Here is a 14,497-nt window from a genome sequence, read left to right on the forward strand (position 1 = left end):
CCAATTTCTATCTTATACTCCAATTCCAAATCTTTCCAAAATATTCTTGAGTGAATGAAAAAAAAGATGCAAAATTGTTTCTTTTTCTTGATCACAAAAAACATGAGTATTTTATACGACACTTCTTTAATTTTGTTATTTAAGCAAAACTTATGTGTCAACTTCCAAGCTTTAACCCGAGATATATTAGGAAATAATGAAATTCAAAAATATCTTGCTGTAGGTAGAGACAACGAGCAGAGAGCATTCCTTATAATCTTATTGTTACATTGTTGTTTTACAACATTAATATTTTCAAGCAGTAAAGAGAGTTTTTTTTCTTTTCTTTATTTATTTCTTTTCTTTATTTATTTTCTTTATTTCTTTTCTTTATTTATTTATTTATTAATGCTTAATGTTACAAGAACATCATAACAAAGTCCAAGGGATCACAGACAGATCTTTAAAAAAGTCAACAATGTACATAGTCATAAGAAAAAATCTTTAAAAAAAAAAACATACAAATAATAATACCATTCGACAGAAAGGGAAATAATAATAATAATATTAATAATAATAAATAATAGAATTATAGAAATAATCATAAAATAATAATAATACTAAAAATACTAAATTAAACAGATGAATGAAATTACAATAACACTTAAACAAATAACCGTAAGGAAAGCATCGCAAATCGAGAATCTTCTTTAAATACATCTGCATAATATTTCAGGAATCTAAGATTTTTTTTTATTCTTAATAAGATGAAGTGATTTTAGGAGGGAGTTAAATTCTATTCTAAAATAAGCAAAGGATGTGTAATTATTTGCGAATTTCTGTTTGTGAATGAAAAATTTGCCATACAAGATAAATATATATATAATGAGTTCAGGGATTTAGCTTTTGGGTTACTATAATAAAAAATAATGTATTTTAGACTAAAGCAATTCACCGCATTGGCAGAAGCAAATATATTAGAATTTTGGATTTAATTTATTTATTTATTTATTTTTTAATACAAGAATAATAACATCACTGCATTGAAGAAAAAATACAATAACAAAAAATAAGTAAAAAGAGAGAAAAAGCCTCAATCATTAAGAAAAAAGATTATCATTAGCTTTAAGAAACGTATTATTCTTCTTCTTATTAATAAGCTTAAGAGACTCAATTTTGTACGAAATTTCAACAAGGAAAGTATTAAATATGGGTATTGTTTTTAGGATCTTATTTTTGTGTATAAAAAAATGTACATTGTAGCCTACCACAAAAAAAATAATGATCATGCTCTCGATCTTATGAGAATTTAGGAGTGACAGCAGTAAAGAGAGTTTACGTGACGAAAGACCTTAGTGTGACGTCGAACACTCTGATTGGCTGTTCCTACCTTTCCTGACAGGTACAAAAATCGGTAAGAGAGCCGTAGGGCTTTATACCATCGACAACAAAATATACGGTTCGTTTAAGAAAGACATGTAAACCTACATTATATAATAGATACATTAGCAATGATCTCAAATCGATCAGTTTTTTCTGATTATCCAAACAAACCCAGAAGAATGAATCACTTCCTGAAACTCCTCATCTCCAGAGCGCTCCCTCTTCGAGCTGACTTAAACTCTATTTTACAATTGCAAATCAATTTCATGCAAAACATTTCATCTGCATATTCATGTCTATTATGTAAAGTAAAATTAAACTCTTTAAACTACCGGCGGAAACTTCCACTGTTTCAGCTCTGAATGTAGGTTAAACGTACAAGGCTTTTAAATGACATTCTGTACTTAATACACTATTCAGATCGTATACTTATATGCTGCTTTTATACCGCGATTTATTTGATTTTGCATTAAGGCACACCAACTGGCTTAAAGGTGAATGTTTTGGTGTGCGTAATGCGCTTCTCTAAGCCTCTTTATTCCGCGTCAACGCGAATAGACAGTCTGTTCACCTGTACAGTGAAGTAAAAAAAACAAAACACCGCTAAATATAAACAAACTCACCGCTGGAACAAGCGCTGAAATATTCTGGCGATGCCCGGTGCGCGCTGAACTGCAGCACCGGTCCTGTGGAAACCCGTCTTTAGCGTCTGTGGGACGCGCACTACCAGCTGAGCGCGCTCCCGCCTCACTGAGCCCTGCTGGAAAGGATCTCCTCAAGAAGAGTCCAACACAGCAAGTGCATCATTTCTGCATGACTAAGAGACTTTCAAACCTACTTTAAAACTTAGAAAAGTTGGTTTTGCCTGATGTAATATAAAATACTAAATGAATAGGCTTAAAACAATATTAGTTTTAAAATACCTTATACAGGCTACAATTCATTCGAAAAATGAATGCCCTGTATATTAATCAAGTTGATCTGTAAGAATAAAAATAACAAATAGCCTAATAATGATGAATAGTATTGACATAAACACACTGTAAGTGCATGTTATTTATCGTTTTTCTTATTTTTCTTATTTATCATATACGTGTGCATAAATGTTGCATTGGAATATTCCTGTACGGGATGTGTATTTTGATGTTTCACTTGCTTGGGCACAGCGCCCTCTTATGGACGAACTCTCTGACAACACTAATCTCTTCTTATGCATGTTTTTATTATTCTCCAGTTGCGCAATAATCTTGAAAATCCCCATCTGCTGCACATTTGTGATGCGCCCATATTAAATTCATACTAACACAGCGTTTGTTATAGAGTCTTGGAGACTGAATACATCTAAAATGCACACATTTAGTGGAATAAAATGCATGCAATATTTTTTTTAATCTAAAGTTTCACTAATCAAAAAATATAATAAAAAATGGGTCACACTTTACAATAAGGTTCATTCGTTAATGTTAATTAATGCATTTACTAACGGGAACAAACAATAAACATTTACTACTGTATTTGTTCATGTTAACGTTAGTTAATGAAAATACAGTATAGTTCATTGTTAGTTCATGTTAACTCATGGTGCATTAACTAATGTTAACGAGCATGGACTTGGATGTTAATAATGCATTAGTAAATGTTCAATTAGGATTAATAAATGCTGTACAAGTGTTGTTCATGATTAATTCATGTTAGTAAATGCATTAACTAATGAACCTTATTGTAAAGTGTTACCTAAAAATGTATCTACATTTAGGGTATTTAAAATAAACAAAAACTATTATCCTAACTAGCAAAGCATTTACTCAATATAAACCTGAAAGCATATATTTTTACTGTAATGTTGATGAAGAAAGGCCATGATAAAAACAAAAGACTCTTAAAATAGGCCTGGCATCAGTATAGTTTTTCATAAATCACTTGTTATGATTATAAAATTAGTACAGCACAGCAGATATTACAACCACCAGTATGGGATTGCCAGTTAGGCTACTCAATTAACTAATAACTAATTCAATCTTTGTGTTTTTAGACAATGTTGGGCCAAAACTACTCTCAAAGCTGCTCTCATTGCAGTCATGGATTTGAGATGTGTATTCAGATCAGGGGCGGATTTAGTGATTTGAGGGCCCTAAGCAATTCCAGACAATGGGGCCCAAAAGTCCTAAAATGCACCATTTGTACTTTAATTTATTTTGCTGTTTGTTTTGCTTAAATCACTCAATCCCCTTTTCTTCATTTAATCATAATGCAAAATAATAATGGCATGTAAAACTTTTTAAATGATTTGTTTTCTTAAAATGAATTTACCACTGAAAATAATAAATAAAATCTTTCGTTTTTTTTTTTTTTTTTTTTTTTAAGATCTTTACAGATTTGTCTCCTGGGCTGCTCCATGATTGAGGAGGGGGGGGGCACATTTGCACAGATGTAATTATTTAAATAAAAAAATAGTACACCCTTTATTATACAAAATATGATAGAAATTGATGTTATATATAATTTATATTCATTCATTCATTCATTCATTCATTCATTCATTTTCTTGTCTGCTTAATCCCTTTATTAATCCAGGGTCGCCACAGCGGAATGAACCGCCAACTTATCCAACAATTTTTTACGCAGCGGATGCCCTTCCAGCCGCAACCCATCCCTGGGAAATATATAACGGTCTAAAAACTAGTACACCCAAATTTATGTTATAGAAAAATATATTTAAAAAAACTAATTTAAAAAAACAGGACAAATCAAGAGAAGCAAATAAAAAATTGACAATTTTTGTTAGATATTTTGCCTAATTTTAATTGTATTATCTTTCAATTTCTAAAGATGTTTGGTGACTAAAATATTATTTTAATAAATATATAATAAATCCGTTTTGTTTAAATGCATTGCCTATATTCACTGAGAAATGGATAAAAAATAATCAATTTCAAAATGGGGTGTCCTCAATTATGCTGAGACTGTAAATATTGTAGTCAACCTTCAAAACCATTCATCAAAGCTATCCTAAAATTATTGAACAACACAGGACTATTTTGAAAGGCTTTTTTGGTGTACTTTAACCGACTACTGTATATAGTGATATTTAAAGTTTAAAACATCAAAAATAATAATAAAAAGATTACAATAAATGTATTAATTTGGGTTTAAATGTTTGGTAGGATAGACTAAACTGCTACAAATGATGACTTATTTTTTTACAAATCAAAATAAACAAACAGGACATTAAAGCTGTATTACACAGTATTGTGAAGCAAAAAAAAAAAAAACAAATACTCAAACTACTGTAATTGAGTATTTTTAGTGCAGTATTGGTACTTTTACTCCACTACTTTCCTTCGACCTCACTACTACATTATTTCCTGTCTATAGGGTTTAGAAATATCAGTCCTGTGATTCCTGTCCAGTCAATTGGCACATAGAAGGTAAATCACCTCATATTAAACTACCTTAAGACATGCAGCAAACTGTTTTGAACCATTAAAAGTGTCCAACAAGGATACCCATACTTTACACGCAATGACCGAGAGACTGTTTAGACTGAATATCTCTGATGAGAAGATGATGGATGTTTAAATGGCCATAAACAATAACTAAATGCACTACAGAATGTTACTTTTACACACACATGCACAAATGACATGTAAACGTATAAACCTTTCACAGCATAATACTCACTATGCACTTCTCCTCAGTATTTTTCAAAGGTCTTTTACTCATACTTTGATTAATATTTACAACAGATATACTTTTACTCTACTTGCACTATATATTTGGGCAAGTACTTTAACTTGAGTATGATTTTTCAGTACTATTTCCACCACCGATTACGATTGTTTAGACGTTTGAGAACCCCTTTAACATAATTTGGTAGCCCCCCCTCCCCTCACAAACATAACTTATTGAATGAAATCCTTATCATGGCCTTTTAATCTCTTTGTGACCTATAAAACAGGAACCCCGCTGCAAATAAATCGGGTTATTAAGTTAATTCAGTTCAGGACTCGCTCTGTGTGTCGCTCTTGATTATAAAACCATCCTCAAATAGATCAGGCGCCTTCAGCTAATCATTTCAGTACGTCTGCTGGGGGATTTATACGAATAAATCATGTAAAACGACACACAAATCTGTCTCATGAAGGCTTGCTGCAGCTATAGAGGTGGTGAATGAATCATTTAATTAAACGAGTCATTCTACGCAGTGATTCATCTCATTGCAACTCGTTTGTGAATGAACTAAAGTCTGAACAGAACTAAACGAACAAAACATTACAGGGATAGTGCGATTTAATTCATATAAATCTCTGAATTATTACTACTATATTATTTTCTTGTTTTACATTTGTCTACATTATAATTGCTTTGTTGTTATTGCAATAAAGTAATTTAAGGGATAGTTCCTCCAAAAATTTAGTCATTTTTTACTTCGGCTTAGGGGAGAGTTTGGCACAAAGTAACACTTTTTTGTTTTAGCTAAATAATGAACAATAGAATGGGGTTAGACAAACCCCTTTTTTTTTACCAACAACACACAAGCCTTTTCTACAAATTAGCATTGGTTGTATGATCGCCGGACCTATGGTTGCTGTGCAGTACTACCAAAAGTGCCAGGAGTAGGCCCACATGGAATCTGCGTGCGCAGAATTCCGCAGATTAATAAACATTATGTTTTAAACATTATTAATTCTGTTTATTTACTTGAGTAAATGTGTAAATCTGAATTTATTCAGTTTTTATTCAGTAATTTATTACTTTTTATTTAATATATCAAGGTTTTAGTTATGATACTCCGCTGGATACTTCCAAAATAATTCCACAGAAATCCGCAGATTTTTACCAAAATTCTCCGCAGAAATAGCAAAAAACGTTCGCAGATTCCATATGGCCCTGGCCAGGAGTAAAAATGTTTAAAAATGCTGTTTGCAGAACTGTTGCAATTAGTTTATATGTGTTGAATTTAAACAAACAAATTAAATGTAGTAATTTTCAAATTAATTTGTTTGTTTAAATTTAGCCCAAATAAAATGTTTACAACCACTTAACTTAAAAAACATTAGTAAATTCAAGGAATCATCTTTGAATTTTTTTTTTCAGTGTAATTACAGCACCTGCAGGGAAAGTTGTAACAGACAGAGGGTTAGTTGTAACACATGCTTAAAAAGTCAAATTTCACACAATAATTAAAATTCAGTGTACTCAACTAATTAACTCAATTTTATATATTTTTTATGTCAACGTTTTACACAACAAACACATTTGTATTTATTTGCATTATTATATTATGCATTATTATTAGCAATAATATTAGATATTTTTTTCTATGAAAAATATTTTTCTGTTAAAAACATTCATTCATTCATTTTCTTTTCAGCTTAGTCCCTTAATAATCAATGGTCACCACAACGGAATAAACTGCCAACTTATCCAGCATATGCCCTTCCAGCTGCACCGGAGCACCCGGAGGAAACGCGGGGAGAACATGCAAACTCCACACAGAAACTGACCCAGCCAAAGCTTGAACCATCGAGCTTTTTGCTGTGAGGTGAACCCACTGCTCCACTGTGCAGCCTGTTAAAAACATTTTTATATAAAAAGTTCTAACATTACACTCAAAAATTATTTAGTTAGTTTAATTGGTGTCCGACAGTGTGTGGCTTATTTGTAACACCATGTTACAACTAACCCCACTGTTTTCCTCAAAACTTTCTAGCAGTCACTGTGTATTACATCTTCCAAAACGGTTCCATCTCTTAGCCTAGAAGATGATAATCACAAAAATATAAGATTTTACTTACAATCAAAGATTTCTTTTAAATAAAAAATATACACTGTAATAAAATTACTTTTATGCTGCAAAAATGGTTTCTTCTGTGTTTCTCATCCAAATTTTGTCAAACTAAAGACCTCTGCCGACACTGTGGTGAAAACCTCCAAAGCATGCCATGCTAACCCTGATCAAACACCTTAAAACCTGTGTTACATTTTTTCCACATGTTACTTTGTGCCCTGCGGTCCCCTATTCCTTTTATTTATCAAGGGTCGCCACAGCAGAATGAACTGCCGACTTATCCAGAATGTTTTACACAGAGGATACCCTTACAGCTGGGGCGAGGCAGTGGCGTAGTAGGTAGTGCTGTCGCCTCACAGCAAGAAGGTCGCTGGGTCGCCGGTTCAAATCTTGGCTCAGTTGGCGTTTCTGTGTGAAGATTGCATGTTCTCCCTGCCTTCGCGTGGGTTTCCTCCGGGTGCTCCGGTTTCCCCCACAGTCCAAAGACATGCGGTACAGGTGAATTGGGTAGGCTAAATTGTCCGTAGTGTATGAGTGTGTGTGTGGATGTTTCCCAGAGATGGAAGGGAAATGGAAGGGCATCCGCTGCGTAAAAACTTGCAGGATAGGTAGCAGTTCATTCTGCTGTGGCGATCCCGGATTAATAAAGGGACTAAGTTGACAAGAAAATTAATGAATGAATGATACCCTTCCAGCTGCATCACAGTACTGGGAAACACACATACACACTCATTCACACACACTCATACACTCCAAAATGATTGCATAAACGCAGATGGTGTACTGTTTTTGCCTTCTTCAGTATTTTCTTGCGGTTCTTTTTTTAAACAACGGCCTGATGTAGTGTTGACACCTTGTGGACGAACTAAGTAGTGTAAAAACATTTTAAAGCATGAGCGAACCGCTCAAAATTATAAGAATAAAAAAACATTGGTTTACAGAAGCTTGAAATGTGGCCTTTAAATGACAGGTTGCTATCAAAAATTAACCCCAAATTCTTCACCGATGTTGGAGGAGGACTGAACTGAACATCCATCAAGGGATGGGCAGCATTCTAGGGATTTACTCTAGAATTGTTTTGGTCCATTTATCATGGGTCGCCACAGTGGAATAAACCGTCAACCATTCTAGCATATATTTTATGTAGCAGATTCTCTTCCAGCATCAACTCAGTACTGGGAAACACCCATACACACTCATTCACTACGGCCAATTTAGTTAATTCAATTCACCAATAGGAGAATTACCACACATGACGTCTCACGAGTTCAACCGCGCATACCAGTTGCAAAAAAACACCGGTTGCAATAGCAAACATGTTGTGTTGTGTGGTAGGATGTCAAAATCAAAGACCAAAAATAGAAAACGTAAATTTTACCGTATACCACACTGCTTTTAATGCCAACCACAGACTTCTTTGGCTAACAGCCATCATTAGAGCTGAATGGAGTGAGGACCTAATTAAAATGCTCAATTCTGCAGTTCTCATTTCATATCAGGTAAGTTCACGCTATGCTGAATCATACACAATACTCATTTTTGATTGCAGCAAATTCATTAAACTGTGGACACTGCAAGCTAAGAATAAAATGTAAGTGTAAGTTCACATACCCAGCCGTACAGGTGTAGTCAGTATGTAGCGCATCACGCTCAGTGTTCGCTGTCAGAATGCAGTTGGTTTGATTGTTGATGATTACCCAGGCCTTGTACAGTTCTGTCTTCTTTCCTTGTCTTTGGCTAGGCAGAACCTCGGTTTATAGCACTGCAAAGTTTTGAATCTGGTAATCATGGCACATTATTTCTTGTACATGGCCACAAAGAACAAAATTGATGACATCCAAAGACGTATAGGCCATTAACATCTCTTTTGTAAAATCACTTGGAGTTTCAATGAGATGCTTGGCCATTTCGTCTTATCCAATATCCAGCTGGAGGGTGCTATTGCAAATGGACTTGTCAGATGAACGCCTCTCACTTTAACGTTCATTTTGCCCAATAACTGTGCTTATCACTGGGTGATGAGCTGATAAATATGCTGAAAGCATTATGTAAATAATATATATATATAATATGTATTCAATAGAACTTATCTCTAACACAACAACAAACTCTGTACCTCATCTGATGTCATTCTCTCGCTGTAAATGGTAGTGCTTCCTGGGTTTTTTTTTTCTGCAACCTTGATGCGCGCGCATCCTGAATGTTTACAAACCGGTAATTCGCCTATAGCACATGTCTTTGGACTGTGGGGGAAACCAAAGCACCCGGAGGAAACCCAGGAGAAGATGCAAACTCCACACAGAAATGACAACTGGTCCAGCCAGGACTCAAACCAGTGACTTTCTTGCTGTGAGTCGACAGTGCTAACCACTGAGCCACCATGTTGCCCCTCACCAAAAATTTTTAATGTAACGACTATTTAGACTACTCACTCTCAAGTGGATCTATATATGGATGCCAATGGTTACAGGTTTTCAGCTTAAAGAAACTCATAAAGATTTGAAGTAAGTAGGCTAAATGGTCAGTAAAAGATGACAAAATGCTCAATTTGGGGTGAAGTAACATTCAATGAGCCTGCTACTTCAGAAAAGTCTTATTTTGTTTGAACAAGTGATTCATTAACCGAACACACTGAAGGAGTCAAGTGAATGACTGAACAAATCATTTTAGTGAAAAGACTCAAAATAATCAAATAAATCAAAATCAACACCACTAAACAAGACAACAGTAATGCAATAAAATGCACAATCATGTAATAAAAAGTGTGAAAATATACTTTATATACAGAAAAAAGCGCGTTTAATTGCATAAATGCAGATAAACCCGCAGTCAGTCAATCTCGCGCACTGAGTTATGACGAGTCTCGCGACAGTTCCGAGCTATTCATCAACTTCACTCCTGTTTTTTGGAGCGTCCCGAGAGTCTGTCGAGATGCAATCGAAAAACAGGGGTGCTTTATTAAACATTCAATTAAAAACTTTGTATCATATACGCTCGAATAACACCCAGCTTGTATTGTAACTCGCACACTTCACATATGTATTCACATTTGTTAATACTGTAGAACTGAGTAGTATTTTATTAAACGAATCATTTTAATTTCCATTCCACCCCCCTTCCCGTGAGTGGTACGTCCCACGGGGTGGCGGAAGTCTCGCTCTGCCATGTTGAGCGCTTTGTTTCTGTGAGTGAGACGCGATGATGGAGCAGAGCTGGAGCTCTTTCTTATTCCAGGTGAGAAACTCTCTCTCTCTCTGAAACACGCACACACATTTACACACACATCCGCAGCCCGCTTGCTGCTCACTCATGCTGCCGGCCTGCCCGCTTCAGTTTGCTTTACAAACAGAGATATTTGAAACGGAGCAGTTGGAGCAAAACAATAGTAGATGAGTCCCGGGCGCCCAGCTGCGCTCCCTCGATAGATGTAGTAGCACTCAATCTCTGTTTACCACACTCTCACTATCTTTTATTGAACTCTACTGCTGTACAAATAGCCTTCTGCACACCACTGTGCTACTCTGCCTCTCTTCTGTGGATGTTTTCTTGTGTTTACTCCTCTGTCTGTCTCCACTCCGCATATCCCGCTATATTTCTCAGCTCTTCTGTGTCTATCTCCATCTCTCTTGCATCCATCTTTCCCCCCTTAGATATTTTCTTCTCTTCGTCCATCTCTGTGTTCATTCCTCTGTAGATCTTTTGCTCTTTTTTTTCTTAACTATCAGGCAATCTTACTTGTTTCTCCATGTATCTCTCTCTTCTATATGTGTTGATCAGTCAGCCATCAACTGCTTTATCTTTTAGTCTAAAAGGTTCACATGGTCTTGGACAATCTGGAAATATTAGCAAGGTTTAAATAAAATTTGATTTTTTTTATAACTTTGAGTAGTTGTAATAAAATAACATCTAAAAATTTAGACATGTTTTTCATTATTATTACATTTTATATGATGAAAATATTTTTTCTAAGTATTTTATTATTAGTTTTATTTTATTAATTTTCTGTTGAGTAGCAATTTGTATAACATGTTTGTTTTTAATGTAATTATTTTTGCCCTGTGTAAATGTGTACACCCCTCACAGATCTCTCTTTATAAAATTTATATCTTCTACAGGCAGGGGCAGATTTTGTGATTTTTGGGCCATAAGCAATGCCATGGGGCCCAAAAGTTTTAAAATGCACCATTTGTGGTTTAATTTATTTTGTAAAATATTTAGCAGTTTTTTTTTTTTCTTTTATCATTCGATCTCCTTTTCTACATTTTATCTAAATGCAAAATAAGAATAACACGTAAAGCACCTTGTAAAACTTTTGAAACGATTTCTTTTATTCGGATGAATTTACAACTAAAAATAATACAAATTAATAGTAATACTAAAATTAAATCTTTACTGATTTGATTGCTCCAAGATTGAAGTCGCAGATGTAATAATTACGTTCAAATTAAAATTGTTAGACCCTCATCGTACAAAATATGATAGAAAACAATGTTATATATAATTTATAGGTATCATTTATACTTCTATGTATTTTTTTGGTGGGCCCTCAGAATTCATGAGGCCCTAAATGGCTGCTTACCTTGCTTATTGGATAAATCGCCCCTGTCTACAGGATGCTTTACAATAATATACAATAAGTCTAATTTACCAAAACTTAAGATCACAGTCCAAAAATAGTACACTAAAATTAACATGTCAGAAAAAATATGAAATAAAATTTTAATAAAGAGAAAAAGTCAAGAGAAAAATAATAATTTAATTTTTTTTTATATTTGATCTATTTTATTTTGCAATGCAATACCTCCTATATTTACATGTATTTAAATTACTCATAATCCTTGTGATTTTAGATGACCAATCTCTTATTTTAATGGATAAAACTGTTTAAATAAACTGTTTTGTTTAAATGCACCAAAAAATATTGTCTATATTCACGGAGAAATGGATAGAAGGGGTTGTACTTGTATATGTTTTGCAGAAATGTGTGTTTATTTATAAGTTATTAATATATAAATAGTTATTTATTTATTCAACTAGCTAGCTGATGCAAAGTTAGACCAACTTCTCAAGTCTAAACCCAATTATATATTCCTTTTGTCTGCATATTTATCTATCCTCTTTTGTACACAAAGAATCAGACATAATATAATAAGCTGCTCCAGTGAGTCAGATCCTGATGACTGGTTCACACGTAACCTCACTTTATGGGGTGTTCAGCTTGACTGCTTTTTGCCTTCTTAGTCAGTTGTGTGTCCTCTAGGCTTAGTTTAACATTCTGCTTTTCATTAGACTTTTTACAAAGCGCTTTTGGCTTGTGTTGCACCTGGTTCCTGGCGTGTGTTTTTCTTCATCTGAATGCTTGCATATTGTTGAAGATGATATATCATGCCTTTTTGGTGTCAGTGAGAGTTCTTCCAGTATGTAATACTACTATAAATTACTCCAGGGAACATGTCAGAGAATAAATAGAGTTTGATTACATGCTTTGTGTTTAGCACATGTTTAGGCATATGGGCTGTGTGGATGAGTTGTAACTCTTTATTGTAATTATTAGTTTTTTTTAATTGCTTCGTTGTCTTATTTATAACTGCTTATTGCAGTGTGAATTATATTTTAATAAATGACTAAATAAATAATATCTGTAGAAATATCTGGAAACATACAAATTCTGAAAATATTTTATGTATGCTGTAAAAAAGGCAGGGTTCCACACTTCATTCATGCTATCTGTAAGGTAATTTAATAAATTTAAGTGGACTGAACATAGAACAATTAAGTTTCCCCCCCCCCAAAAAAAAATTGTTGTTTCTGCTTATTTTAAATAAGTAGTTTGAACAAGCAGCAAAAAGTAATTTTTTTAAAAATGTAATGATGAATATATTGTTTACATAAATACTTTTTCATTATTTGTTTGTACGCAATCTTACACACAGGCAGAAACATGGCTAACAGCATGGTGATAGTTGCATGCTTGCAAGTACAATGTTTAGATTTTGTGTTGCGATATTTAATGTTGGGCCTGTAATCATTAGGTTTTAGGAATGTTTTGTATTTTAGTAATACATTTTATTTTACGTTTTAACCAAACATTTGCACTGAAGTTCTACACAAGTGAGAAAATGGATCACATGAATGAGTAAATATTTTGTATATTTGGATATTTAATTATCAGGATATGAGATATCAGTACTTAGATGAGATATTGGCTGCACAATATATCGTTTTAGCCTCAATATTGCAATGTGAAAATCTGCAATAGTCCCATCACAGAATCTGCATTGCCAAAAACTGGGATCATAATAACTGTAATCTAATTATGTGAAGAAAAAAATGCAAGAGCTTTTAGGGCTAGTAACTTAGATTTAAAGTGATTTTATGCCATTTGTGCAAAAGAAATGTATTACATTTGTCACTTAATAGTTAAGTGACATTATAGAATAACATTATAGTTAATTATTTATAGAATGAAGACTATACATTGTTACATCGGATTATTGAATTTCTGTACCTTAATAGTCTTAGACTCTCTGAAAGCGATTAAGCACTGTTTATTTAATTGTCCTAATAACATTTTGTGCCTTAATTTATTTGATCTTGTATAATTTTTGTACATTTTATGCAAATCAACTTCTGTACAAAATCATCCAAATGAATGTAAAATTATGAATTCTTTCCAAATATTCTTCTTGTGAAAGTATATTCATAATATCGCAATATATATCACATAAAAACAAAATGTCGTTTTTTTTCCAATATTATGCTGCCCTAATTGTGATATGCTATTTTTTAGTTTTTTAGTTTTTATTTTGCTCTTGAATTGCTGCACAAGTCATTTCATGCTTTTTTTTCTAATAGGATTTTTTTCTCTCTTTTATTATACAAAAGAGCTTATGTGAAACCAGCTTTGTTTCCATCCACCAATTTTTATTGACAATTTGAAATATGACATTAAAAAGCACTTAATGGAAACACAGATATGCACACGTATGCACACACAACTGAACAAAAGAAATAATGTTCATAAACTATGATGGAAACTCATTTACCAAATAAATTCCAGCATGCACATTAAAAAAGTAATATGATTTTGTTTTAACAGATTAAGTAATGATAAAAATAGACAATGCAGTGGACTGACCACGTTGTAAAATATCTGAAATGTTGTTTTGGCCATTCTAATATCCCTCAGCCAAAGTCTGTCATCAAAGTGGTTGAGTACTGTTCTCCAGAACTGTCGTTCATTTAGTCTTTGTCTTCTGTTGTGCAAGTAATTAAAATTAATTATGTAAGAAATAAAGGCCTACAGTAGCTTCTCCTGCTGCAGCTAATTCACTTTTTCTAATT

At 33.4% G+C, this 14,497-nt stretch overlaps 2 protein-coding genes across 11 annotated transcripts in view; one reads left to right on the forward strand and one right to left on the reverse strand.

The window, feature by feature from the left end:
• The window catches only part of myo18aa (myosin XVIIIAa), a 122,287-nt gene extending 120,218 nt beyond the window's left edge, over nucleotides 1-2,069 (reverse strand). For all 5 annotated transcript variants that reach the window (XM_073915088.1, XM_073915081.1, XM_073915086.1 and 2 more), the window contains exon 1: nucleotides 1,986-2,069. The gene's annotated coding sequence lies outside the window, so the exon portion shown is untranslated. The remainder of the gene's footprint in view (nucleotides 1-1,985) is intronic.
• Nucleotides 2,070-10,331: 8,262 nt separating this feature from the next.
• Nucleotides 10,332-14,497, forward strand: part of vezf1a (vascular endothelial zinc finger 1a) — a 49,350-nt gene continuing 45,184 nt past the window's right edge. For all 6 annotated transcript variants that reach the window (XM_005169186.6, XM_005169187.6, XM_690308.9 and 3 more), the window contains exon 1: nucleotides 10,332-10,387. In XM_005169186.6, coding sequence (XP_005169243.1) covers nucleotides 10,352-10,387 — 36 coding nt within the window. In that variant the 5' untranslated portion in view covers nucleotides 10,332-10,351. The remainder of the gene's footprint in view (nucleotides 10,388-14,497) is intronic.

The sequence above is a fragment of the Danio rerio genome, chromosome 10 (assembly GCF_049306965.1).
Source record: "Danio rerio strain Tuebingen ecotype United States chromosome 10, GRCz12tu, whole genome shotgun sequence".
NCBI classification, from domain to species: Eukaryota; Metazoa; Chordata; class Actinopteri; order Cypriniformes; family Danionidae; genus Danio; species Danio rerio.